Source organism: Ostrea edulis, chromosome 2 (assembly GCF_947568905.1).
Source record: "Ostrea edulis chromosome 2, xbOstEdul1.1, whole genome shotgun sequence".
Taxonomy (NCBI): domain Eukaryota; kingdom Metazoa; phylum Mollusca; class Bivalvia; order Ostreida; family Ostreidae; genus Ostrea; species Ostrea edulis.
Window position 1 is genome coordinate 65,445,264 of NC_079165.1, and position 27,718 is coordinate 65,472,981.

General features: G+C 35.8%; 1 protein-coding gene across 2 annotated transcripts; it reads right to left on the minus strand.

Annotated features, from left to right (window-relative positions):
- Positions 1-1,194: 1,194 nt before the first annotated feature.
- LOC130052331 (polypeptide N-acetylgalactosaminyltransferase 5-like) lies at positions 1,195-27,718 on the minus strand. 2 transcript variants are annotated; one of them, XM_056156837.1, is made up of 12 exons: positions 27,561-27,718; positions 16,345-16,464; positions 8,736-8,892; positions 7,906-8,072; positions 7,571-7,735; positions 7,229-7,445; positions 6,632-6,749; positions 6,153-6,332; positions 3,702-3,839; positions 3,504-3,608; positions 1,915-2,037; positions 1,195-1,584 (listed from the first exon to the last, which is right to left on the minus strand). In XM_056156837.1, exons 1-12 carry the CDS (start codon positions 27,658-27,660, stop codon positions 1,462-1,464), a joined length of 1,713 nt encoding a protein of 570 aa, XP_056012812.1. In that variant the 5' UTR covers positions 27,661-27,718; the 3' UTR covers positions 1,195-1,461. The 2 variants fall into 2 exon arrangements, with proteins under 2 accessions (XP_056012812.1, XP_056012813.1); XM_056156838.1 differs by lacking the exon at positions 27,561-27,718 and having other exon boundaries at positions 16,345-16,817.

A 27,718-nucleotide genomic window follows, 5' to 3' on the forward strand; every position in this document is an offset into this window, starting at 1 on the left:
CTTTAATAAATACGTGAAGGTATGTTTGGACACAAGTATAATAGGAAAATATGTTAGGATTTATTTGATATCAAATTTATGAGACAACAACACAAGAATACAACTTTTCCTCTTTCTTCCTTTGAAGTTTGTTTCCATCTGGCCGTCATGTTTTCAAATGCCGACTACTCCCGTATAAGGGAATTTGGGCGGACTTATACATATGGACTGTTGAGAGTTTCTGTTGCATTTCGCAATTGTATTACAAACAGATTAAATTGTGTGGTCACACAACGCAATACTATATCGGCCAAAGCGTTCTAATTCATAAGTGAATTGCGATAATGAAGCTGGTCACTGATTTCCTTTCACCTTAGACCGGTCTACTAAGAGCGTTCGCTTCGTAACCGGAACGTCATGAGTTCGAGTCCTGCTCATGTCATGGCCGCATAGATCATGGGTAGTTATTGCTCCTTCGCCGAACGCTTACGACATTTAGAAATGAGAATCACGAGTCTTTCGGATATGAACTTTAAAACGGAGGTCTCGTGTTTCGGCGGGTGTTGCGAAGTCAAAGGACAACCCTGAGCGCTAAGCATGGGTCAAAATTTGTGGTACTTCACCTACAGTTGGTGACGTCTCAGTATGAGTGAAAAAATATATAATGAACGCAATGCAAGCAAGCAAACAAAAGCCTTTCACCTCAGTTGTAGCTTATGGCTGAATGGCGTCTGTCGTATACATTCCATGCACATATCCCGAACAAATGCGCTTTCTGTCACAAACTTTGGCACACATGGGGATGGGGGGTTGGGTTAGCATCGTTTCTTCTGAACGGTAAAACCTTTAAAGCGATCTCTTCTGAACACCTATGGACCTAATAACCCAATCAGGCGTCGTTACATTAAACAATTCAAAATATTCCAAGATGGCTACTGCTGTTGATTGTCAGGATTATTTCGTATTTTATGATTAATGTTGATTTCCAGCATCGTTGGTATCTCTCGTATTTTTGAAAAGGAAAGAAAATCATTGTAGCATATGCTGCAGAAATTAACATCTTCGTAGCACTCAAATGTGTTTGTGACAATTGATATTGTAGTTGTACTTCGAGTTTTTCAGATTATGTAAGCATAGTTATAAGAGAATAAAGATTATGGAGGTTATAAATCAAGCTGAAATAAGCAAGATTTTCACCCGAGACATAAATAAAACTCAAGATAATCATTTTATTTCGTTAAGCGTTGACAGAACATGATTTATCCATATACATGTGTTCAATACTACAATGTAGCAAACTGTAGTCTGATAGGTTTCCAAAAAAACCTTGTTCACTGAAAAATAGATTTAAGTGTTGCAGCTTCGCAGTTTCACTAAATGCACCCACAACGACTCCTGACGTACTAATAAATTACATCCGCAATATACATGTACCTTTACGTACTCAAGTGGCAAGATATTCAATGTACATTGACTGCACTTTCAAGTCCTGTGCATGTTCCACTGTTGTGTTGGTAAATGTTCACATTTTGCCAGAATTAAGGGTTGTTCACTAGCCACGACCGTGAGACACAGACCGCTTTCCTTGTGTATCAGCTCCCCGGACTGAAAAAAAGCAGAACGTTCTAGAGGAAGAATAACGATTTCTGGTTGGTAGATACGTCACTATAGTCCACGTTGTTATTTTCTGTTCGACATTAAAATTACTGAGAGCAGGTCTTTATTTGCAAAAGGTAACATTTTCTTTGGAAAGCAATGTAAACACTGAAAACCATTCGTATCAATACTACAGAGCAGATAACAGAACTAAAATTAGCCTTCGAGTCTGGACCTCAAACCGATTTTTCTTTAAGATATTTAGTTTAAAGTCCGCACCGAGGTACTATAATCATTAACAGTATATTTATTAAACATAGTATCATTACATGTACATACGAGTTCATACAACCATTTGTGGTTGTTGTTGGCATTGCAAGATTGTGCGGCAATATTGTGGTCCTTTTTAGAACAGCAAATCATTCCGTGTCGTATTTCATCATTTTCAGATATTTCCCAGTACTAAAAAAAATGTTGTAAGCAATTAAAACCCTTTTATCACAAAAAAAAATTTAACGTCAAGATAGCAGAAATGTATTTCTTGCATAAAAAGTGAAGATAACGAACAGTGGTCAGTTTCATAATTCCTATAAATAATACATGAAGAGTAGGGTAAACACGCTCTCATGGACACACCAGAGGTGGGATCAGGTGCCTAGGATAAGTAAGCACCCCTATGCATATACACCCACTTAATGACATTCCTTTAATAAATTCATAAACCCTTGAAATTAACACTTTCCATAGCAATTAAGGTGTTTAAGATGCACCTGCCTCAAGTAATTACTTGTGGTCCTATGTAATTACTTGGGGTTCTGCCTGCAATTACGTGTAAATTCCTCGTAATTACAAGCAGACCTCACCTCTGTCAGCGCGGGTTCGAATCCCGCTCGCGCCGGTAAGTGAGAAAGTTTCCCAGTTTACTTTCGGAAGGTCGGTGGTCTCTTCCCAGGTAATTTGTATCTGGGTTCTCTAGCTCTTCCACCGATAAAAACTGGGCGCCACCAGATAACTGAAAAAAATTTGAGTATGGCGGAAAACATCAATCAATTAACAATTACAAGCAGACCTTCTGTCATTACATGTCGACCTGCCGTAATTACCTGCTTGTCTTCTATAATTAATTGCATGCCTCTTGTAATTATCTGTGAACACCATGTAATCACCTGTAAAACTCCTGTAAAGTAACTAATTACCTGCAGACACCATGTAATCGCCTATAAAACTCCTGTAAAGTGACTAGTTACCTGCAGACACCATATAATCGCCTATAAGACTCCTGAAAGTGACTGTAATTACCTGTGGACACCATGTAATCGCCTGTAAAACTCCTGTAAAGTGACTAATTACCTGCAGACACCATGTAATCGCCTGTAAAACTCCTGTAAAGTGACTGTAATTACCTGTGGACACCATGTAATCGCCTGTAAAACTCCTGTAAAGTGACTGTAAATACCTGCAGACACCATGTAATCGCCTGTAAAACTCCTGTAAAGTGACTGTAATTACCTGTGGACACCATGTAATCGCCTGTAAAACTCCTGTAAAGTGACTGTAAATACCTGCAGACACCATGTAATCGCCTGTAAAACTCCTGTAAAGTGACTGTAATTACCTGTGGACACCATGTAATCGCCTGTAAAACTCCTGTAAAGTGACTAATTACCTGCAGACACCATGTAATCGCCTGTAAAACTCCTGTAAAGTGACGGTAATTACCTGCAGACACCATATAATCGCCTATAAGACTCCTGAAAGTGACTGTAATTACCTGTGGACACCATGTAATCGCCTGTAAAACTCCTGTAAAGTGACTAATTACCTGCAGACACCATGTAATCGCCTGTAAAACTCCTGTAAAGTGACTGTAATTACCTGTGTACACCATGTAATCGCCTATAAAACTCGTGTGAAGTGACTGTAATTACCTGCGGACCTCCCCTAAGGTGACAAGGATAGGCGATGATGAGCTCGTTGGAAAACAATGCATTTGTTCTACCGTCAACACAGAGATTGGACGCTGGATTTTCTATCTAGAAAAATAACGGTTTTCTCATGAATAGACGCTCTTTATTGCGTACTTCACGGTAAAAAAAAAAGTCACAAATCAAAAGAGAAATATTTACCCTTCCTTTGGCTTTTAGGTTTTCGGGAACATAATAATGAACGTATTGTCGTATTTTGTCCAAGAAGTATTGAAATGATTTGCAGTTATTTCTCTTCCTGACCATTAAGCGCTCTGTAATATTTCCACTTTGCAATTTCTGTTCAAAATAAATGATTGGATGTTATACATGAAGGTGAAATTAACGAATAGTGATCAATCTCATAAATTCGATAAAGAAAACAAAATTGAAAGTATGGAGTATTTCTTAGTGTATTATAGTAACTACCCATACCTACTATTTATCACTGATATAGAAAACAGACCATAGGAACTCTTTAATATTAGGAGATAAACAATTACGTCATGGGAGTCTTCATTTGAACGAAAAATTTAGTGACTGTTTATGATTTAAGATTTTCATACTAGACGGTAAAGTAATGCTTCATTAATAGTGATAGGGACTTAGTCAAATCTATCTGAAGCGAACGACCTTGTCACCTAAGTGCGCGTTAATTTATAGAACCGGCCGAAGTTGAATGTGAATTTCCAGACATGAATTATGAAGGATTGTTCCAAGCTTCGGTGAAGGCGTCAAGCTGAGCCAACTCTCAGTCGAGATTAATGCGGACCCCTAGAAACACCAGAGGAGGCATCAGGTGCTTAAAATGAGTAAACATTCCCTGTTGAACGACCATATCCGCCGTGAGACCGATATCAGGTAAACGGAGTAATCTGTAGTCCAAATCAGTATGTAAATGGCGGCTTAGAATTGGTATGAAACACGCCAGACAGCATTCCACCTAAAACCAGGTTGTACTTGCAAATAAAATCACTGCAAATGATTGCTGTGAATCCACTGTAACATCAACTTATTGATCAGTAACTTGCTTTAGTTTAAAATTTGATCATATGTACACCATGCTCTCGCGTGTCGAATAAGTTGCAAAACAAACACCATATGCACGTGATAATGGAATATTGTTACATAAAAATGGGGAAGTTGACAATGGAGAAGCTGAATTCATAAAGTTGAGTTGTTAGTTTGCCGTTAACATATATGTTCAATAAAATATCCAAATCTGAAGCATATATGGAAGGCTGTGGTGTTTTTTATTTTGAGTTCACTGGGAAATATTGAATGAGAGTTAATATTGTTGATAAATAAAACTATGTAGAGTGTATCTTTGAATGTGGCATTCAAAGATACAATATATATTTCTTTTCTTGTAGAAGCTTTTGAATAAATTATGCCTCATAAGACTTTAAAAAGTACGTCAACTAATAAAGGAGCACAATTCATGTCTATCGGAATTACAACAAACTGTTCAAAGACCTGATTACTAAAGACCACGTAGATATTGTCAATGAGAAACTTCAGCTTCTTTTCAATGCAAGGTGAAGATAACGAACAGTGATCAATCTCATAACTCCTACAAGCAATACAAAATAGATAGTTGGGCAAACACGGACCCCTGGACACACCAGAGGTGGGATCAGGTGCCTAGGAGGAGTAAGCATCCCATATTAACTTCAGAGTACTTTTGCATAGAATCAGAATGGCGTTTAACAGAGTAAGTTTTGAGATGACTGATTAAAAGGTATAAATATTTTCATGTTCCATTTTATTGAAAAAGCAGTTTTCTCTGACGTTAAAAAGCGTAGACTTTATTCATCGTGGGGAACAGTGGTGTAAAGTCGTACGTTTTGACGCTGTTGATTTAAGGAAAGTTTAATGTATTCAAATTTACAACATGTTCTTTGGAATTTTTGAGAATCCACATTCTAATTGCACCACTTCTCGCATATGCTGTGGTACAATATGTCTGTTCCGGATCGATCCAGGATCCATACATCTGAAGTTTCTCCTTCACAGCAGTGAATATTTTCGTTGGGAGTAAATGTAGGGGTTTACAGAATCTTACAATGTATCTCTCGCTGTAAAGTGAAGTTTTGACATCAATTATAGGTACGTTAACTTAAATTCATTCATCCCATACCAGATGTGGAATTAAAGTCACAATCGTTTGAAATACCGTTGTAATAATGAATATCACAAAGACAATGTTGTTACAAGCTTTGTCAGTTGGAACCAAACATATTTCTCGTGTAACCTATCTAATTCTTTCATCACTTTTGGTTCACTTAACAGAAGGATGGGTGGTACGCATTTTTGTTTTGATATACATGTATCTATTACAAGATTCTAATATTCCTCTTAAACTTTTTATTCACTCTGACAAAACGTCAACTGCTTCTTTTTCATATTTAGCACATCGTCGGGCATAATCTTTGACAGAATTAATAATGGAGATGAAATTCTGTCGCCAATTCAAAGATTGCATTTATCAAATGAAAATTTATAATGTTTTGCACTGTATAATGCTTACAAAGCTGGAAACTTGCAGTTGAAATCAACATACACTTATGTATTAATTAGTATTTGCTGTAACGATTGGACCGTTTTACTTGCCGTTTTATTCCCAGACATTTCTTTGAAGATTTTGGCATAGTCGTCCATCCAGACATCGATGACTCTGTCGTTGTTATTAGGTTTTTCTTTGTTGAGATCATTTATCCAGGCTACATTTCTGTACAGGTGCGCGGCATTGGAGCATGGCACCATCTCTATCGATCCTCCACACTGCCACACCTACTGGAATAGTCAAAACTGTGAGGCCCGATGCACCAACCAAAAATGTTTTCTCGGCAAATGAGACTCATGCCTGATATGTCACTTAAATGATGATTGAAATAAAGATAGGATATTTATGCTGCAGCTATAATTTTGATATCAGAAGACATTTTCCCAATGTTAGAGAAAGTTGTAAGTTTGAATGGCAAATTTCAGTTCGAATGCTCTCAATGTTGAAACAAAGTTTTTCTGTAATTTGTTGATACAAAATCTATTCTATACACAGAGTAAGACCATAACTGTAGTATGTAATTGACCTTGATGGACAGTTCATATTGCTCAGCTCCCCAAACCTTCATCCCAAGGTCAAATCCTCCAAGACTTTGAAAGAACGCCTTGTTGATTCCAAAAGCCATACCTTGGATGCCAGGTGCTCTATAAAAGATAAAGCTGATTTTGTTTCCCTTTTTCTTATACATGTATCTACAATTCAGTGGTGCGTATTACAATGGTTAATCATAGTGGCATACTTATGAAATTTACGTTAAAGAGCACAACAGCTCGATAACGAACACCGACAAAAATACTTGTAATCAATTACCGTATTGGAATATGAAAAACTGCAATTATTTCCTACAACTATAAATATTCGCCCAGGTTTATTATCGCCTTTCTACAAGTACACTTGCAGACAGCCCCCCCCCCCACCCCCACCCCACCCCCACCCCCCGTTTTAATTCGCCCAGACATAGTTGTGTTATAAGAGAGATATGAGAAACCAGTTTCGCCCAATCTTAAATTGGCCCAGTGACAACGAAAGGGACGAAAATAAAACGGAGGGGAATATTTCCCTGTATACGGTAACTTAAAAATCATTAAGGCATAAGATATATTCCATATACATCAGCTAGTACTTTATTGGGGCAAGCCTGTGTGGGCGGCTGTTCAGGTATTCTGATTTAGTTGGTACGTGGTTCTCCGCCATGAAGAAATCAAACGTGACCAAGTACACCGGATCTTCCAGTTTGCTCATTGCAATTTCGAAATTATCACTGTTGATCCCACCCATTTTTGGAAAAACCATGACTTTAGGATCATCCTTAATTCTCTGTAACAATGGTTCCAACCATCCTACAATATTTCAAATGTGCGATAAATGAGGCCACTTTCAATTCCAGCATTTTTTAAAAAATCATTTAAAATTCCTTGAATTACCGATCAGTTAAGTACACCATGTCTCATCAAATGTAATTTACCTGGCGATACCTCTATGTGAGAATCCATAACAATGATGACGTCAGATTTAGCATGATTTATCCCTGTCTGTCGTGACGTCATAAGTCCCTTACTTTCTGGTAGTCGAACAAGGTTCACTTTTGGAAGATGAGATAGGTATAGGCCGAGTTTAGTTTTTAAATCCTCTGCAAAACAACCACATGGTATCTAATTTGGTAAAGGATTGCGGTGTAAGTTAAAATGATAAATAATTTCTTGTAGCGCATTATGAACTGTACATTGTTTAGAATTTATTGGTTCATTCATTCAACGGTTTAAGTTATGATTGGTTGATTAATTCATTTTTCAATTTTACCAAGATCTGATCCATCGTCCACCAGCACTATTTCCCGAAGAAAGTCAGAATTTGATTTGTCAAGAACACTGTGCACTGTTCTCAGTAATGTAGAAAAAGCCTCGTTTCTGAATGGAATTATTACACTAACTTCTGGTAAATTGACATCGTATTCAATGTCATAACACCTGCAAATATAACATAATATGTACATTTCTAATGTTTTTTGCCTTTAGCATCTTTACAATTGTAATGATAGTTATTTCCTCATTAACGTGCTGCATTTGTAAACAATGCGCGTATGAATCTTGATAAATATAGTACGTCTATTTCAATGTCTTGGAATTCCTATAGAAATGAAAGTAGAATGTAAAACATAAAAAAAGAATTTCATTTTTGAAAATACACGAGGATACAAACTGCAGCGCTTCACGCTGGCATACCTTTCACGCCGTCGTGTAGCGCCGTAGTTCATACATGCATGTACCCTCGTGGATTTTCCAAAATGAAATTTATTTTCTTAACTATATGCACTAATAGTAAATTCATACATGTATAAGACACATGTACATGTAATAAAGTCATCAGTCTAAATATACCTTGCGAAATTGCAATTGAATAAAAGTATGGCAGTTGATAAGAATACCAACAATATTATTTGTTAGTTTTTTATTTATTTATTCATTTTGTTTATTTATTTATTTTTCTTATGTGAGAAGAATGATTAACCCCGCTTACTACTACTTTCGATGTGAGAGCTTTAAACCAAACTTAGTGCGAAGGTTGCCATTGTATTTTTATTTTATTTTTTCATTCTGATATTTTATATTTCTTCGACTACTACTCAGTACCCCTTCTCTAGTATCTGTGGTGGGAAGTTCCGGTGAAGAGGAATGATGTCGCTGACGAATGCGTTGTATAGATATAGTTCATATCCTTTTTTGTAACGTATGAGGTCCTCTCCTTTGAGGTCGCTTTCTTTGACTGAGACACCAGTCCCGTTTTGTCCTATAACGATGAAAATAGAATTTGGTAATGTTAGTCAAAGTAAGGAAAACACCGAAAAGTTTTAACTTTTGAGTTCGCACGAGTTTTATAATGGCAAATCCTACAATAGAGTCGAAAGAAGGCGTGTCAACGTTGTATTTTACAAACCTTTCAATCGTTCGTAACAGCAACCTGTTAATATTGAATAACTTGTGTGGGGATGATACACTTGCAGCGTGTAGACACGTGATGTTAGTAAGGGAGTATGAATGATGAAGGACGGCCTCAAATGAGTACTTATAGAATGTATACAAACACATTGTACTAATATACACGTAACTTTAACCCTACAAATAAACTGTCCTGATAATCAATTTTGTATAGTACACAGCAAATACACTAATGAGCAAGTGATTGATTGTATCCTGTTTAATGGGACCTAACTTTTAACACTATACTATGAATCTAATTCAACTACTGCCTGTAACTAACTTTCGTCTATAACCGTAACCCTAGTTTATAACTCTACTTCTAGCATATAACTGTAACCCTAGTCTATAACTCCAACTCTAGCCTATATCTCTTCCTCTAACCTTAGTCTATAACTCTTAACGATAGCCTATAAATCTTACCCTAGTCTATAACTCTTATCATAGCCTATAACTCTACCTCTAACCCTAGTCTATAACTCTTATTATAGCCTATAACTCTACCTCTAACCCTAGTCTATAACTCTTATCATAGCCTATAACTCTACCTCTAACCCTAGTCTATAACTCTTATCATAGCCTATAACTCTACCTCTAACCCTAGTCTATAACTCTTATTATAGCCTATAACTCTACCTCTAACCCTAGTCTATAACTCTTATCATAGCCTATAACTCTACCTCTAACCCTAGTCTATAACTCTTATTATAGCCTATAACTCTACCTCTAACCCTAGTCTATAACTCTTATCATAGCCTATAACTCTACCTCTAACCCTAGTCTATAACTCTTATTATAGCCTATAACTCTGACCCTAGTCTATAACTCTTATTATAGCCTATAACTCTAAATCTAGTTTATGACTCTAACTGAAGCTTCTTACTCTAGTCTATAACTCATTCTCTAGAGTATAAGCCTGTCTGTAACTATAACTAGTGTCTATAACTCATTCTCTAGAGTATAAGCCTGTCTGTAACTATAACTAGTGTCTATAACTCATTCTCTAGAGTATACGCCTGTCTGTAACTATAACTAGTGTCTATAACTCATTCTCTCAGTAGAGTATAAGCCTGTCTGTAACTATAACTAGTGTCTATAACTCATTCTCTAGAGTATAAGCCTGTCTGTAACTATAACTAGTGTCTATAACTCATTCTCTAGAGTATACGCCTGTCTGTAACTATAACTAGTGTCTATAACTCATTCTCTCAGTAGAGTATACGCCTGTCTGTAACTATAACTAGTGTCTATAACTCATTCTCTAGAGTATACGCCTGTCTGTAACTATAACTAATGTCTATAAATCATTCTCTAGAGTATACGCCTGTCTGTAACTATAACTAGTGTCTATAACTCATTCTCTAGAGTATAAGCCTGTCTGTAACTATAACTAGTGTCTATAACTCATTCTCTAGAGTATAAGCCTGTATGTAACTATAACTAGTGTCTATAACTCATTCTCTAGAGTATACGCCTGTCTGTAACTATAACTAATGTCTATAACTCATTCTCTAGAGTATAAGCCTGTCTGTAACTATAACTAGTGTCTATAACTCATTCTCTAGAGTATAAGCCTGTCTGTAACTATAACTAGTGATGTACCGATTGTCGCCGACTTTCGATTGTCGGTCGCTATAACTGAAACGATGTGAATAATCGCACGTCATTTTCAAAATCGAAAATCACCGACGTCGGTATTTTTTTTATAATACGAATATTCCTGCCGCGACTTCACTAAAATTAAAAATGGCTGACGAAGCTGAATCATCCGATAAAATTGAATATTGTTTCAACGTCCCTCTTGAGGATCTTTCACTCATACGGAGACGTCACCATTGCCGGTGAAGGGCTGGGAAATTTAGGCCTATGCTCAGCGCTTACAGTCTTTGAGCAGGGAGGGATCTTTACCGTGCCACACCTGCTGTGACACGGCCCGGGGCCTCAGATTTTGCTTCTTACAACAAGCAAGGGGTAATGAGGCTCTATTCTAACCCATAGGAACAACAACAACAGTCGAGAGATCTATCCCTATTCCGGGAAAACAAAATCGAAAGTATGGGATTATTAACTTCAAATTTCAAATGATTATGAATTTTTCACTATGGAGACCATAGTGAAAAATTCTCGAGAGAGACGTTAAACAAGATACAATCGATCAATCTTATGATTTTATTCTAATTAACTTGATATTTAAGGTAAAAAATAAAGTAAATTTAATATATTTCTGCCATAAATTTTAAATGAATAAAATTCGATTATTTTTCGATTAATCAATCGAAAAAGTGCATCCGATTAATCCGATCATCGATATTTTTTTCCGATTGCCCATCACTAACTATAACTCATGTCTATAACTCATCCTCTAGAGTATAAGCCTGTCTATAACTCTTAACATTAATCCTGTTTATAATCCTGTTCCTAACCCTGGTCTGTAACTAACCGTAATTCTAGCCTATAACACTGGTTCTAGCCTATAACTCTGACCATAATTCTACATTTAACTCTAACCCTAACTTTAGCCAATAACATCAATGTCAAATTTAGCAAAACGATTTAGTTCTAGCTGTAACCCAAGCATCTAACTTTGAGCCTAATTATTACAGCATTTAACTTTGACCCTAACGAGTTTGGAGACTTATTGTTTTTGCTCGGTTCTTATTCTTCCGTTTCTTGTTCTTCCTCGCGCCTAAAAATGTCCGTAACCGTTCTCCGTAACCCATTGATAAAAGTATTAGTTACTCAAGAATATGATAGGAAAATGTATCTAGTTGTGCAGAAATGCTTTTGTTTTCAGACTGAGAGGGGGGGGGGGGGGCTTACATTTGGGTATAGTCAGTTTTTAAATCGAGGCAAGCTACTGACAAACAAGTTGATGGTACAGGGATTTCAACAGTCTCGATTGAAGTCAGCATTTCGCAAATTCTATGGTCGTTATAACGATCTAGTTCGTCAATACAACCTCGCATTGGGTCAAATGCTGTCTGACGTGTTTCATACCGATTGTTAAGCCGTTCTTGGCACACTGATTTTGACTGCGGATAACTCCGTTTACCTGATCAGGATATGAGGCTCACGGCGGGTGTGACCGGTCAACAGGGGATGCTTACTCCTCCTAGGCACCTGATCCCACCTCTGGCGTGTCCAGGGGTCCGTGTTTGCCCAACTATCTATTTTGTATTGCTTGTAGGAGTTATGAGATTGATCACTGTTCGTTATCTTCACCTTGCATTTGAGGGAGCAAATGGGTGTGGGATCTAACATGAACAGGGGGGGGGGGGTCAACTTATATAACTTGACAATTCCGATAGATAGCGTCCTGGCAGGGTCTAATATGAGAAGAAAATGACGGCCTACAAACAAGGGACTCCAATGACCTTGACCTCTGATTATGAACATAAAACTGGTGTAACATTAGAACCGGGACTGATAGCGACATGGGATCTTCAGAAACGATAAAAGGATGATAGGACCCACAAACTAGTATCAAGGTCAAGTGACTCCAGTGTCTTTGACCTCTAACCTGTTAACATGAAACTTGGTATTACACTGTACTTCAGAACTAGATCTGTTGTTTGATGTAGAAATTGGATCTTTAGAAATGACATACGAATTAATATAATGATGATGAGATCTACGAATTAGTATCAAGACTCCAATGGCCTTGACCTCTGGCCTTGAACATAAAAACTGGTATAACTTAAGAACATGGATTGATAGAGACATGGTAACTAAAGAAATGATAAAAGGATGCAAACTAGTATCAAGGGCAAATTATTCCTTTCACTTTGATCATAAAAACTCGTATTACTTTGGAACCGGGGTCGATACAGACATGGGTCTTCAGATGTGAAGGGTGTTGTGATCCTCAAACTAGTAACAAAGTCAAGTGACTCTAGTGACCTTGAACAACAGTTGACATGTACTTAATTTTATTGTTTCTTGTTGGCATGTGCTAGGGGGTTATGTATGTGGGAGAAACATTAGTACTAAAACCACTTTTATACAGCCCATACATCGTTTGGGAAACTTTATAATTAATTGGCAGATTATAATTAAATCTTTTTATGATCGCATTTAACATTGACCCTAATTACGATAACATTTAACTCTAACAGTAACTGTGAAACATTTTAAATACTCTAACCCTCACAATGCTAGCATCCAACTCTAAACTGTAACGATAGACTTGGACCCTGTCCAATAGCTGTAACGTTATCCCTGTCCTGTAAACCTATAGCTGTAACGTTATCCCTGACCTGTAAACCTATAGCTGTAACGTTATCCCTATCCAGTAAACCTATAGCTGTAACGTTATCCCTGTCCTGTAAACCTATAGCTGTAACATTATCCCTGTCCTGTAAACCTATAGCTGTAACGTTATCCCTGTCCTGTAAACCTATAGCTGTAACGTTATCACTGTCCTGTAAACCTATAGCTGTAACGTTATCCCTATCCTGTAAACCTATAACTGTAACGTTATCCCTGTCCTGTAAACCTACAGCTGTAACGTTATCCCTGTCCTGTAAACCTATAGCTGTAATTCTATCCCTGTCCTGTAAACCTATAGTTGTAACGATATCCCTGTCCTGTAAACCTATAGCTGTAACGTTATCCCTGTCCTGTAAACCTATAACTGTAACGTTATCCCTGTCCTGTAAACATACAGCTGTAACGTTATCCCTGTCCTGTAAACCTATATCTGTAACGTTATCCCTGTCCTGTAAACCTATAGCTGTAACGTTATCCTTGTCCTGTAAACCTATAACTGTAACGTTATCCCTGTCCTGTAAACATACAGCTGTAACGTTATCACTGTCCTGTAAACCTATAGCTGTAACGTTATCCCTGTCCTGTAAACCTATAGCTGTAACGTTATCCCTGTCCTGTAAACCTACAGCTGTAACGTTATCCCTGTCCTGTAAACCTATAGCTGTAACGTTATCCCTGTCCTGTAAAGGTATAGCTTTAACTCCAGCTTATAACTCAAATCCTAACCTTGCCCTACACACTTGATTCTGACCTTGACCTTAGTACTTACCAAGCAATCTGTTACTGTAACTTAACACTGAAACATTGAATTCTAACTCTAGCCTTACATCTATATGACCCTATCCATAGCGCCATCCTCCTAACCTCAGCCTTTAAGTCTATGACTATCCATTAACTCCGGACTTAACCTAGCCTTAAAGTATTTGACCAATAAAACCCAGTGATCTATAACTATTATGATATAGGCTAGGCCTAATTCATTTTTTTTATTATAAAAGAATGTTGCTAGACAATTTATGATGTAGGCGTGCATGACATACTGTCAGGGCCGCGTACATCCCGCTCAGTGCCAGTTACTTTGCTTGGTAATCTGAAGTGCATGTACATTGCATGTCCTATTTATCGTGAGGTTTTGGTAAGTTTCGTTGTTTATAATACATTGATCGCATAATTTCTTTAGGTTTCAATGAAAACTTAATTAAGCAATATCTCGATAGATTATTAGATTTGTTTATCTATGATAAAGTATCGTCGACTGACCTGTTTCGGTTACCTTAGTGATAAACCACGATTTTCTCATTAATCACTTGGATAAAATAAATAAACAATACACCTACCTTTAAAGTAATTATATTCCTTAACTTTCATCCAAACATTCCAATTTCATTGGTACGTTAATTGAAAATATTTTCGTAATAAAAAAACATATCACTTTGTGGTCCTAAAACGGTGACGTCACCTATTTCGGTGACCATTGTTAATATAAGTTTGCCAAAAGTTTGTAACTGTAAAAACATATATACAGGAGGAATGTGCAACTAAACGTCAATGAATAAAATAACATAGTGTAGAATTCTAGACTTGGTATACTTTATATCAATTTGAAGGTTTGCTTGAAAAAGTAATAAGTAAATAGGCTTATTTTTGGGGTGCTCGTGTTGATTGTTTGCATACTCTCCTTCTAGTGGTTCATTTTCGGGGGGAAAATGAAGACGTACTCTATATATGTTTGCAAACACTACGGCGAAATTGATGACGCAATCTACACCCGGAAACAACGATTCTGGTCAGTCACCGAAATAGGGCAGTCGACGATACTATTACTTATTTTATGAATAATTATGCCATGATTTTAGTGAAATATCTCTTCATTATTTACATACATGTACATTGTACATGATATTTGAATGGTATTAGGAATTATCTTTTAAAAGTTTAATTCTAACTCTATTACCCTAGCCTTATAATATCAATTGAAATAGATCTTTATTAATTGACCAGTTAGTTAACGCCCCTGAGAGTGTTTAAAGAGTTTTCCTCTTTTTTTCAAGATAAAAACATGCGCCTTATCTAAACGACAGCTTGGAGAATGATTTTTGTATAAATCATTACTAAGAATGAACTCAAATTTACTCTTGATATACTTGATATCCAAATTTACACAATCTCTATTCATCAATAGATTTAAAACTCCCATTCACAGCAGCTGTTTAAAAACGCTATCAGTGACTGCTCCCACCGCAGACAATACATCTAAACTTAATGAAATACCATAGCATGGAAAAGCCTACAGGAAGTACTGATGTCATATCAAAAATTAAAACATGCTGAAACTTGTTCCTTTTCTTTTTTATAGAAAAATCTTATGAAAAATATTTGAATGTCGGTCTACGAATACTAATGACATATCAGAATTTGCGTTTTGAGCACATATTTACAAAACAAATAGCACCACAAACTAAATCTAAGGCAATAAGAAGCACATCTGACTAAGTATACAACTAACTACCAAAAAAACATGTTTTCAACTGGAATTAAAGTGAAATTTCATGCGATTTTCCATAACTCTAAACTTTAAGAAAATGCCTAAAACGCGTCACTTTTGCATAAATGGTAGGAGGACATTTGCGGGAGTATCGCGGTATAAATGCGAATACCCAAGTCATTTTGCTTTGCAAAAAAATTAATAAGTCTGGCATTCCATCCATTGATGTTTAAAGAGAAGTTTTCAAGCATAAATTGTTTTAAAGTATTTGGAAAACTTGTTACTTTCGTAAGAAATTGACCTGTTTCCATGTACGTGTATAGCATATGATACTGACGTTTAATATAATTGGAAACTGCGATAGAACATCTCAAAAGAAGTCAAGCCATTTTGGCGTAGGAAGAACCTAACATTGCAAAGAAGCTTCTGATTATTTGTTTCCACTAGTACTATTACAAGTAAAACTGGATTTTTTTTAAATGTTTACCAATAAGAATAATACCATCTTACCTGGTCCCCCAGAGTCGTGAACTGTATGAAAGTAAGCTTTTCTCTTTAACACTGGCGGAATTGTTTGACGTTGTATCCTTGGAGTAGATAACGGTATATCATACACTGTCCGGATTTCTTCTTTTGAGGACCAAAAGTAAAAACATAGAAACGGGTATAAAACAATTAAAAAGATACACCACAATTTACGTCTGCGGACCATGGATACGGAAAAATATTTCATCAGTAAAATTTATTACAGCTATTATGTGTGATGCAGGTAAATTAATAAGTACATAAATGCATAGAGTACGACATTCTACGGAATATGGAGAATCGATCCCTTTTCCACATGTGTTACCTCAAGCATTGTGTTGAATTTGAATGTTGAAGGGGATTGTTCATAAAATAACAACGAGATAATGCGAGATTCCTGTCAATATTTTTCATCATAAAATCATCAGATAACATGAAAACTGCATCCAACAGTGAACTTCCCCGCTATACTGAAGTAAAAGGTGTTATACTTTTTAAAAAGGACCTTGTCTGTTTTAATATTTGACACGACTGCTAACCAGTCCTAACCCCGTATGAAATATGATGCCACTCTAGTTTCTTTCAGTGGAATCTCCGTAACGAGGCTTGGCGGTCAACGGTGTGTTCATCCCATTAAACATGTATTACAAATCAACAGAAAATTATATTTGTCTGTTAGTCCCATGGATTCTTCACAGTAATAGACCCCTTAAAGGATTTATCCAAATCAAATAAATGAGAATAAACAAACATACCAAATGTATACACTGTCACAATACATAGACTAGGGACAATATACATACATGTAAGGCCAAACAACAGTGCTTGACCAGAAAAAACATAACCTTTTTACTTTATGTACCAGAGTTAAAAATACAATGAGGATGATAAGGGTGTGTCAGAATTGTAAAGATACATAATCAAAAAATTACAGTAACAAATTTTATACTGCAAAGGTGGCTGATTGTTTATTTGCATTACTCCCCCTCGAGAATTTTGCACCCATATTGAGACGTCATCAAATGTAAAGAACTACGCACGTCACTCTGGATTCCCGCCTACATTTTAAACTCGTATATTTCAAAAAGCTTTGCAATTTTGCTGATGATACTATTTCAATGCAAAATAGAGTTCAATAGTAATTCATTATTAACTCTAATACCAGTGTTAATTAATTAATTGTTATTAATTTCAACTCATTTTGATTAGGGGTTAGAAAAATATGTTCCTTGAAACCCGGCATTAAAACGTCATATATTTTAAAATGCTTCTCAATATCAATAAATAACCATTTAATTTGTCATGTCACTTTATATCATTGAGTAAAAAACTGATTAATTTTCATTTCTCACACTTTAATCTCATTTGCAATTGATCACAGAGTGAACATTTTCGCTGTGTTTAGGTCTGTAAACATATGTTTTCCCCGTGAAATACCAAAAGTTTTTGGTAATACATGTACCTTAAAAAAGGAATTTGTGTTTCACGGGGGAGGAGAAGGTGTTTTAAAAACATTTTCCGTTTTCCAATGATTCTACGTGATTTTAACCCTTATTGTTACCTCCCTTTGTTTTGTCAATCAAATCAACATTTATGAAAATTCATACTGTATAAATATCTTTATTGACACAAAAAATCATTGAAAATGATAACTTTTAAAAATTTACCAAGAGGTAGGCGGTGAAACAATACTATCGTTCGCAGTTCTTTAAACCTATGCTTAGCACTTGGGCCATCGAATGTCGCAGTAGTATGGGTTCTCTAACGGACCATCGCCTGTCGCGACACGGGACCTAGCTCCTACGCGGAACGGAAAGCGAAACAAAAATTTAACAACTAGAATGATTAATGTTGCTAAGATAACACTAAAAATCGGACAAATATGCTTTACTTTGAATAAACAGATAGGAGCTATGATTTTCATTAAAATATTTTTTCAAGAAACATGCCGTAAATACTTTCAAAATGTAGTAAATATATGCTTCGAACCCATCCATTTACATTTTGATATGGAATTATTATGTTTTTTCAACAATAAATAAATGAAATAGAATTTTTGTCTGGTAGAAAAAATATCGACGTTATCTCCGATAGTATTCATATGAACTAAATTGAACTCGATCGGCCGTTTACACTGCTCAATCGCAAAGACGCCATTCAAGAAAAACATATCAAACGAAGTGACTTCAACTCGCGGACGAAAGAGTGTTTTGATCGATTCTGCTCGAAAGAAAAATAGAAAGGATGTTTAAGCCACTTATCACAAATCGAGGATACATATTGAAAATGAAATCGACCACTGGAATGAATAAACGGACGTTCTTCGACTGCAAAGTCATGCCGAAGTAATCTTCGGAAACAAACACGATGCATAATTAATGAGATAGGCATACACACAACAGAAAATTAATTTGAAATTATTAATCATTAGTGTACCCAGTGTGTATGTAAACATTCCGAAGAACTTTTTTTGATTTTCTAGTTATAATCTTTGATTTTACCATCTTTTTGGCACATACGAATTTTACCAAAATCGTAGATCCTATCCTTTTACAAACTTTTAGGAACTTGTTCACAAGCGGTAATTCACTGTTATCTTAAAATTCTGTACCATAAATTGATTAAGCTAAATTGAATGTTTGTATGAAAGTTTTCAAAGCATTTTTATGCATTGAATTATGTATTCCATGGACATCACACCTTAGTAAATAAAGTCACAGTGAACAAAGTCACAAAATAGATTTCAAATGCCCTATTCATTAGTGTTACCGAACTTTTGTCGGTGAAAATTTCGAGAAATGGCGTGCTCGCTGACAGAAAAGTCCTTATTTTTACGTAAGTATTGTAATATTTGCTTATGAAATTTTGCACACATTGACCATATCTGGACAAATATTCTCATCGATATGGATATTTCATAGTGATCACAAGCAACTTTTCCTGGATATCAATCAATAGATCTATGTGAAATTTATCATTCTGTTGGAATGGCATGTACCACATTTTGTACCAGTTATCCATCCATTGTCCCTCGCAATAGGATTTAGTTACACTCTAGTGCGATTGAGTGGGTGAGTGAGTGCCTAACGGAAGTACCGGTAATTTACTTTTGGATCAGCCTTTTATGAATACGCTCTCTGCTTCATGATGCCTCGATCTCAATTTTTCATCCCGGGTGTATCTTTCAATATAATTCTAACGAAATATCAGACCTAAACATTACTGTATCAAATACAGATGTCACTTGCATTTGATAGCCCTCCCCGGGGCCCTTGTGACCTTGTCAGTTTCCTAGTTCGTTATCTTATTAAGTCAACAAGTTGAACATCTTGTGTTTGGTTTATTTTTTAACTAACAGAGACTGAGTGATCGCAGCAGTGTGGCAACGCACTTTGAAAAAAAATACTCACTTTGAAAAAAATTTTCAAAGTGCGTTAAATTTTGGATCTTGAATCAAATTTGGGACCAATTCAACGCACTTTGAAAAAAAAAATTCAAAGTGCGTTGTGAGTGTACATCAGCATTATGCACTTTGAAAACATACATATAAAACAAAAATTCTGGAACTTTGATCTTAATTAGGAGAGGGAATGATTAAGTGTTGGATTTCTTTCTTAAAATGAGAGAAATTGATCTACTGTTGTCGGAAACAGGGAAGGGAAAACCAAAGATACATGCCAATCTTCATGATTTTTTACCTGTAAATCATTCAAATTGATTGCATGTAGACGAACCCCCATCCCCGATTTAATCAAAAATTGATTTTAGATTCGCTCGCATACTCACTACACTAGCATCTAGAAAGTCCCGTTAAAGACCAAATTCGAAATGGTGACCATCTCAAAGGATCCTGTTTTTAGCAAAATACATGCAAGGTAGTTCTGATATATGGACGTCACCATTCTGTACTCTGCAAAGGTTTCTGTGTGAAGTTTGAGCCTGGTAAAGCCAAGGGGAGAGAAAAATGCTCCAGACAAGGATTTTACACAGAGATGTTAGTTCGCCTTTGACCCTTGATCTAAAAAATTGGTTCAAGGCCACTGCACACCCTCCACCTATGGGTACTCTATGGGTGAAGTTTGAGCCCGACTGTGCCAGGGGTAGAGAAAATATGCTCCAGACAAAGATCTTTCACAGATAGGTTTATCCATGAACAGTGACCTTAAATCCAGGAACTTGGATCAAGGTCAGTGCACACCCTCTACCCCTTGACAATATATGGGTAAAGCTTTGGCTAGACTTGGTCAAGGGAAAGGAATATTGTTCAAGACAAATGAAATCGGACGGACGGTCCAATCATTGTAGGGCTCTCGCAGAGCCAGGCCCTTATAATTACCCAAATCCACAAAACGTCTGAATCTCAGATCCGGAAGTGACGTCATGATCAAATATTAAGGTTTAAATAATTATCTATCATTTTTGAAAGCTTCAAGAAATTCGACAGAGCCGTGCAAAATTAGTTTTTTGCAAAGTGCGTTAATTTGGTCGATATGAACGCAATTTGAATTTTTTTTTCAACGTGCGTTGTAACATTACTCCTTCGCCAAACGCTCGGCATTTAGAAGTGAGAACCACGGGTCTTTTGGATATGACTTTAAAAAAGGAGGTCCCGTGTCACGGCAGGCGTCGGCACGATAAAGAACACTGACTGCTACGACTAAGCATAGGTCTAAATTTGTGGTACTTCACCTACAGGTGGTGACGTCTCATTATGAGTGTAAAATTCTCGACGGGACGTTATACAAACAATGAATCAATCTTTATAAGCTGTCTTGCTGTTATGCCCTCTGGGCCCAAAATTGGAATAAAATTTATCTTATCTTATCTATACCGCTTGATTTCTAGTCTACATGTAACCATTGGTAACTTATTATTTAGATTGATAAAGAGGTTACCTTTTATTTCAGTTCAAACACAAATTCTCTTTGTGTTAGCCTTTCAGCTATTTCATATGTCTGTTAAATCTGTCTTACTAGAGTCATAAACTTCATCTTAATATACGTTTTCTTTCCGCTGCATATCTTCAGGTTCAACATACAAACCTTCACTTTACATAAGTGGAACCCAAATGAGACGAACCTTTTATCCACAGCGGACTCATTCACTTTACGATTTGGTGTATATTATACGAGATGTAGAACTAAAATCTAATTCAATAGCAAGTTCGATTTATAAAGGAATAATGCTGACCTCTTCATAACATTATTTCATCAAATATTTTCCGTTCTGTTCCGAATGACCGGGAGTTTGAGAAGAAACTACCACTACATGTTTGTTTACATCTTTGGTTTGACGTTGTCATGGTACGGGCAGGACTGTGTTGTGTATAGGTAGGTCCTAAGCAATGAGGATAAATTTTTTACTCAAATACATCGATAAAGAATTGTTTTGATTGCTAATATGTTTGCTTTTTTTGTTTTTTGTTTGTTTGTTTTTTGGGTTTTTTTTTTTTTGGTTTTTTGGTGGTTTTTTTTAATATATATATATATATATTAGATATAGAATTCGCAACAACGTTTGTGGTAGAAATTACTCTTTGAAAACATTAACCATTAAAGTTAATAAGAAAAACGTTTGATACACAGAAATAAACATGTGACATTTTAATGTTATTTTGCAAATATCAATATACAGGCAATATCCAAATGTACTATATAGATTATGTATAAGATTCTCACACTCTCGGGTAATACAAGTATATGTTAACAAAAAAATATTGTTTGCTGTGCTGCAATATCATTAATGCGTTATGGTGCGTTCGTGTCCCACGCAATTTGATTGATGGGGAAACTCACTCCTCTTCGTGAAATTTGAATGATGTGAGATAAAGATTAACTATGATCGAATTACTTAGTAAATACCTTACAAGAAAGGCAAACGGATACCCGTTACAGGGTGCTACACAGCTGGCAAAGCGATAAATTAATTGGTTCCTATATGGTGTTGCGCAGCTGTGACATTGACAACTACTGCCTGTCGTATAAGGGATGGGAGAAATGACCATACACTCTCCGCGGAAATCACGTCAATATTTCTTGCACTATCTTCATGTTAAGATTAAGATATAAATTTCATTTTTGAAAATATACACGAGAGTATAAACTGCAACGAGTCACATGGGCATGCTTCACCTGTCTTCCCTATTCCATATATAGTGTTCTCCCATTACGTAACAGATGGTTGTAAATGTATGTTAAAGATCAAAGAACGTATAAATATACACGGTGAAGTGTGGTTTGATATCATTATTGGGGGTATAGATATAAATATACACGATGAAGTGTGTTTTGATGTCATTATTGGGGGTATAGATATAAATATACATGATGAAGTGTGTTTTGATGTCTTTATAGGGGGTATAGATATAAATATACACGATGAAGTGTGTTTTGATGTCATTATTGGGGGTATAGATATAAATATACACGATGAAGTGTGTTTTTGTTGTCATTATTGGGGGTATAGATATAAATATACATGATGAAGTGTGTTTTGATGTCATTATTGGGGGTATAGATATAAATATACATGATGAAGTGTGTTTTTGATGTCATTATTGGGGTTATAGATATAAATATCATTATTGGGGGTAAAGATATAAATATACATGATGAAGTGTATTTTTTATGTCATTATTGAGGGTATAGATATAAATATACACGATGAAGTGTGTTTTTGTTGTCATTATTGGGGGTATAGATATAAATATACATGATGAAGTATGTTTTGATGTCATTATTGGGGGTATAGATATAAATATACACGATGAAGTGTGTTTTGATGTCATTATTGGGGGTATAGATATAAATATACATGATGAAGTGTGTTTTGATGTCATTATTGGGGGTAGAGATATAAATATCATTATGGGGGGTATAGATATAAATATACACAGTGAAGTGTGGTTTGATGTCTTTATTGAGGGTATAGATATAAATATACATGATGAAGTATGTTTTGATGTCATTATTGGGGGTATAGATATAAATATACATGATGAAGTGTGTTTTGATATCGTTATTGGGGGTATAGATATAAATATACACAATGAAGTGTGTTTTGATATCATTATTGGGGGTTTGGATACAAATATACACAATAAAGTGTGGTTTGATGTCATTATTGGGGGTGTAGGTATAAATATATCAATGAAGTGTGGATTGGAGGTAGTATGGATATAAATATACACAATGAATCTCTATTTAATGGGTCACATCATTTACTTGAGCTCCACCATTTATCAAATCTCATTCATATCCCCCTCACTTTGCACACACACACACACACACCGAACACAACGGTCATGATGTGAACATTCTTGAACCCATACAACTCGACGATGCATGCATATCAATTTTCAAAAATATACCACTCTTGTTCTTGGTAGAATATTTCAATTGAGCCCTATGTGAAACTTTGAATCTCTAATATCACGTGGTTTCATTTTATTATTTTTTTTTTGGGGTCATTATTATCGCTAACCCTGACTCAATTTTCAGTCAGGGCCAAATTTAGTATATAGTGTTTATGTGTAAAACATTTGATTAACATTTTCTTTATTGCTATTGATACTAAATTGAAACTAAATGAATATTTAGAAGGAGTAGGTAGTCCTTTACCAATATTGTGAATTGCACGATCCTAGGGATAAGGGTTTGGTTTCAAAATGATAATTTAATGATTTGAATGACTTATTTAAGTTTGCTGATACTGTATAAAATCTAAATGCATAATTAGGAATAGCAGAAACGATGTACAAATATGGTGAATTTCACAACCCAGGGTCCAAATTAGTCATATCTTTTAATGTTAATACACATACAGTGAAACTTCTCTAAACCGGTCGGCTCTCGGACCGAAAGAAACGGTCGGTTTGGAGGGGTGGCCGGTTAACCGAGAATTGACCATTTAGAGACATTTTATCTCAATATTCACAAAGTGGGTACTGTTCCCTTTCTTCTGGTGATCTGTGATCAATTATCGGCAGATATTAAATTAGTCCGCTTGTACCTACAGGTAATTTTATATGTGTAATTAATAAGAAATATTCTCACTGAAATCATCCAATCTTAAACTGAAAATCTATAACAGGATTCCGATACATAAAGAAAACACAGGCATATTGAAAGTCCTCTTACTTATAAAAACTCTGTTTACATGCATCGCTTATATCATTAACAAATTTGCAATTGTTATTTGAATATTTCTTAAAACTTTTAAGTCTATGGAAACCAAGAAAATTAAATTATCTTTTAATAATTATCATTAACAGGCATGGGTTTGTTTTCTTTATTAACTACCGCTTATATCCATAGTATATATATCCATAGAATAGTGCAACAATATGGCGTTTGATACTGTATTCATTCAATATGTTCCTAGCTGTTTTTTTAAATTTTGTACAGAATGTGGAAGGGTCACTTGGATTAGCTAAGTGTCAATTAACACCCTCCACAGCACAGGTAAACAATAGAAATTAAAGAGGCCACTTTTTCACACCTGCGGTCCATAATTTCCCACCTCACCAATTTGCATAGGCACCGTTTTTCTCAACTAGGCTTCTAACGGCCTAGCATATATCATTATATCTAATACCTCTATGATTATTCAAATTGAATAGACTAATAAATGAATTTATACAAGTATAAGTGCATGGCTCACAGTCACTGTCATGTATTTCGCAACTAACCAATACATGAACATTTCATCAGCTATCTCCCACAAACAAGACTTTTATTTACTCCTGCATTCTTTTTGTTTACATAGGAAGTACATGTGCATTATGGGTAATCAAATGATTAGCAAGTGGTTAACACAGTGTTAACTAACCAATGTGTTAAATTGCTTTCGAAAAACAGAATTTAACCATTGTGTTAGCTAATCACTTGGTTAGGAGTTAACACTGCGTTAAACTTAACCACTGTGTTAAAGTTAACCAGCTTTCGGAAAACCGGGCCCTCGACGATATTGATCAACCTCTGGCCAAAATTTTCTTGTCTTCAAAAATTGGCCGGTATGATAAAGGTAAATTACACATGTTTGTTAACAAATGTACTTTAGTAAGTGACCGATGTCCGGTTTTCAAGGGTGGCAGGTTTTGTAAGACTTTCTTTGTAAGGAAATGTTAAGATTTCTGCCGGGACTTTGAAAATCGGCCGATATTCAGGGAAAACCGGTTTTTTGAGGGACCGGTTTGGAGAAGTTTCTCTGCATTATAAATGTAAATCCTGTCCTTTCATCATGCAATGTATGCACTTTTGAGGGCATTCTTTTAAGAACACATCTAATTGTTTTATGCTGTTGCTGAACATTAGAATTTAGCTTTGATATTCAGAGCTGGGAATTTTCTCTAGATTTCATAGCCCTTGGGAGTAGTGAATCTTTTCACTAGTACTCAGGTGACTGATAAGGCATGTGGGCCTCTTGTTCTTAAACATGTGCAGTTTTAGAGAAGATTTTTGAAAACTGGTCAATTTTAGGCATATTTTGGCCCGCCCCTAAGGCCCAAGGGGTGCAGGAATCCTGAAATTTACAATTTATGTCCCCCTTGTTCCAAAGATGCATGCTTCATACCAAATTTGAAAAGAATTGGAATGATAGTTATCAAGAAGTTAAAAATGTCTATATTGTTCACACATTTAATAACGATAACCATTTTGACCCCACCCCGATACCAAAACCCCTACCCCTGGGATCATCAAATTTACAATTTTAGTAAAGGACTACCTTCCTCTTTCTAAATATCCATTTAGTTTCAATTTAGTATCAATAACACTAAAGAAGATGTCGTGTAAGCGTTTTATACATACACACTATATACCAAGTTTGGCCCACCCGGGGGTCAGAACCCCTACCCCGGGATCATAAATTTACAATTTTGGTAGAGGCCTTCCTACTCTACATCACTATGCATTTGGGTTTTTTTCACAGACGTGTGCGGTTCTTGAGAAGAAGATTTTTTTTTAGAATTATTCAATTCTGGACAGTTTCTGTACTGACCCTTGGAGTCCTGAAATCAGAATCAGAAATCAGATCCTAAGATATGCTCACGATCGCTACACAGAGTATATGGCGCGGATCTAAGACGTCTGATTTTAATTAGATTGCTTCATACCAAATTTGAAAAGAATTGGAATAGTAGTTATCAAGAAGTTAAAAATGTTCAGTTGTTGACACATGAGTCGACGGACGACGACCAGTTGCAATAGATCACTTGAGTAAACTCAGGTGAACTAAAACTGAAATTTAAAAAAAATTAAATTTAGAACCAGAGAAAATGCTTCAAATTGAATGTTTTATCAAATCTAGCCATTATGCCCGTCATTTTCTCTATGATCAGAAATATAAAAAAAAATATTTAAGATGAATTTAACATGTATCTTTTCATATACTTTTTATAGAAAATGTTACTAACTGAATATATTCAATCAAAAACGTTTGGTTCATGTACCTTATAATGTCACACATGTACATGTACAGCGTAGCTTAGAAATATATGTAATCAGGTCAATCAGGATATTATACTGTCAGGACATTATACCCATCTTGCTTCTGACTAAATAGTATATGGTGACGTTGAACCAACGTTTGACAAAGTTTATATACTTTCCATGATGTATATACCATAGTCACTATTGTTTGTGTCAGTCTCCCACCCTACCCCTAAGGGACATGATATGAAATTTGAATCTACCCGGGAAATTATTGATTTCACATATTGTAATCTTGTAATAAAGTTGTAAAACTTTGAGTCCAACTAGTGGTACCAGCTTATAAGCCCTGACAGTGATGTGTCATGGTATACCCATATTACATAGAGATTGGAGAATGGGAGGGGGGAGGAGGAGGGTCAGGAATCAAACCCAGAACCCTTGTACTACTGGTTAGGTGATCTAACCACTGAGCTTACAAGGATGATATACAAATGTTAATCTTCCATACTCCATCAACCAACTGATAGCAAAAACTGGTTGCAAGTTTACAAAGTTTACTAAAACAGACTATTGTTATTGTTTCATGATTATTTGTGTAATAGTGTTTATTAACACTACACAAATGTATATATATTTCAATTTTAATATATTTGAATATCCATTATATAGAGATGTGTTTTATGCTCACCCAAGTAGAACTTCAGATGTACAACATGAGCAGTACATAAAAATAAGCATTCCCCATTTCAAACATGCAAAGTCCCCTACCTCTACTATACGACTTCATTAGAATAAAACCAATCCTGATATCTGCCCGCATCAGTCTCTGTTGCAATATCTCGAGATTAGGATTAGCACGACTCACCATCCCAGCCACTATTCTCTTTCATGGATGGTACCCCTGTGTCACGTCATTTTTTCACGGA

Excerpts from the sequence above, each read along its gene's own strand:
- LOC130052331 (XM_056156838.1), bottom strand. The coding sequence starts at position 16,567 with ATGAAATATTTTTCCGTATCCATGGTCCGCAGACGTAAATTGTGGTGT. Across the intron at positions 3,840-6,152 it reads AAATGTCTGGGAATAAAACG|AAATTGCAAAGTGGAAATAT; the intron begins GCAAGTAAAACG and ends TATTTTGAACAG. Across the intron at positions 2,038-3,503 it reads ACCTTAGGGGAGGTCCGCAG|TACTGGGAAATATCTGAAAA; the intron begins GTAATTACAGTC and ends CATTTTTTTTAG.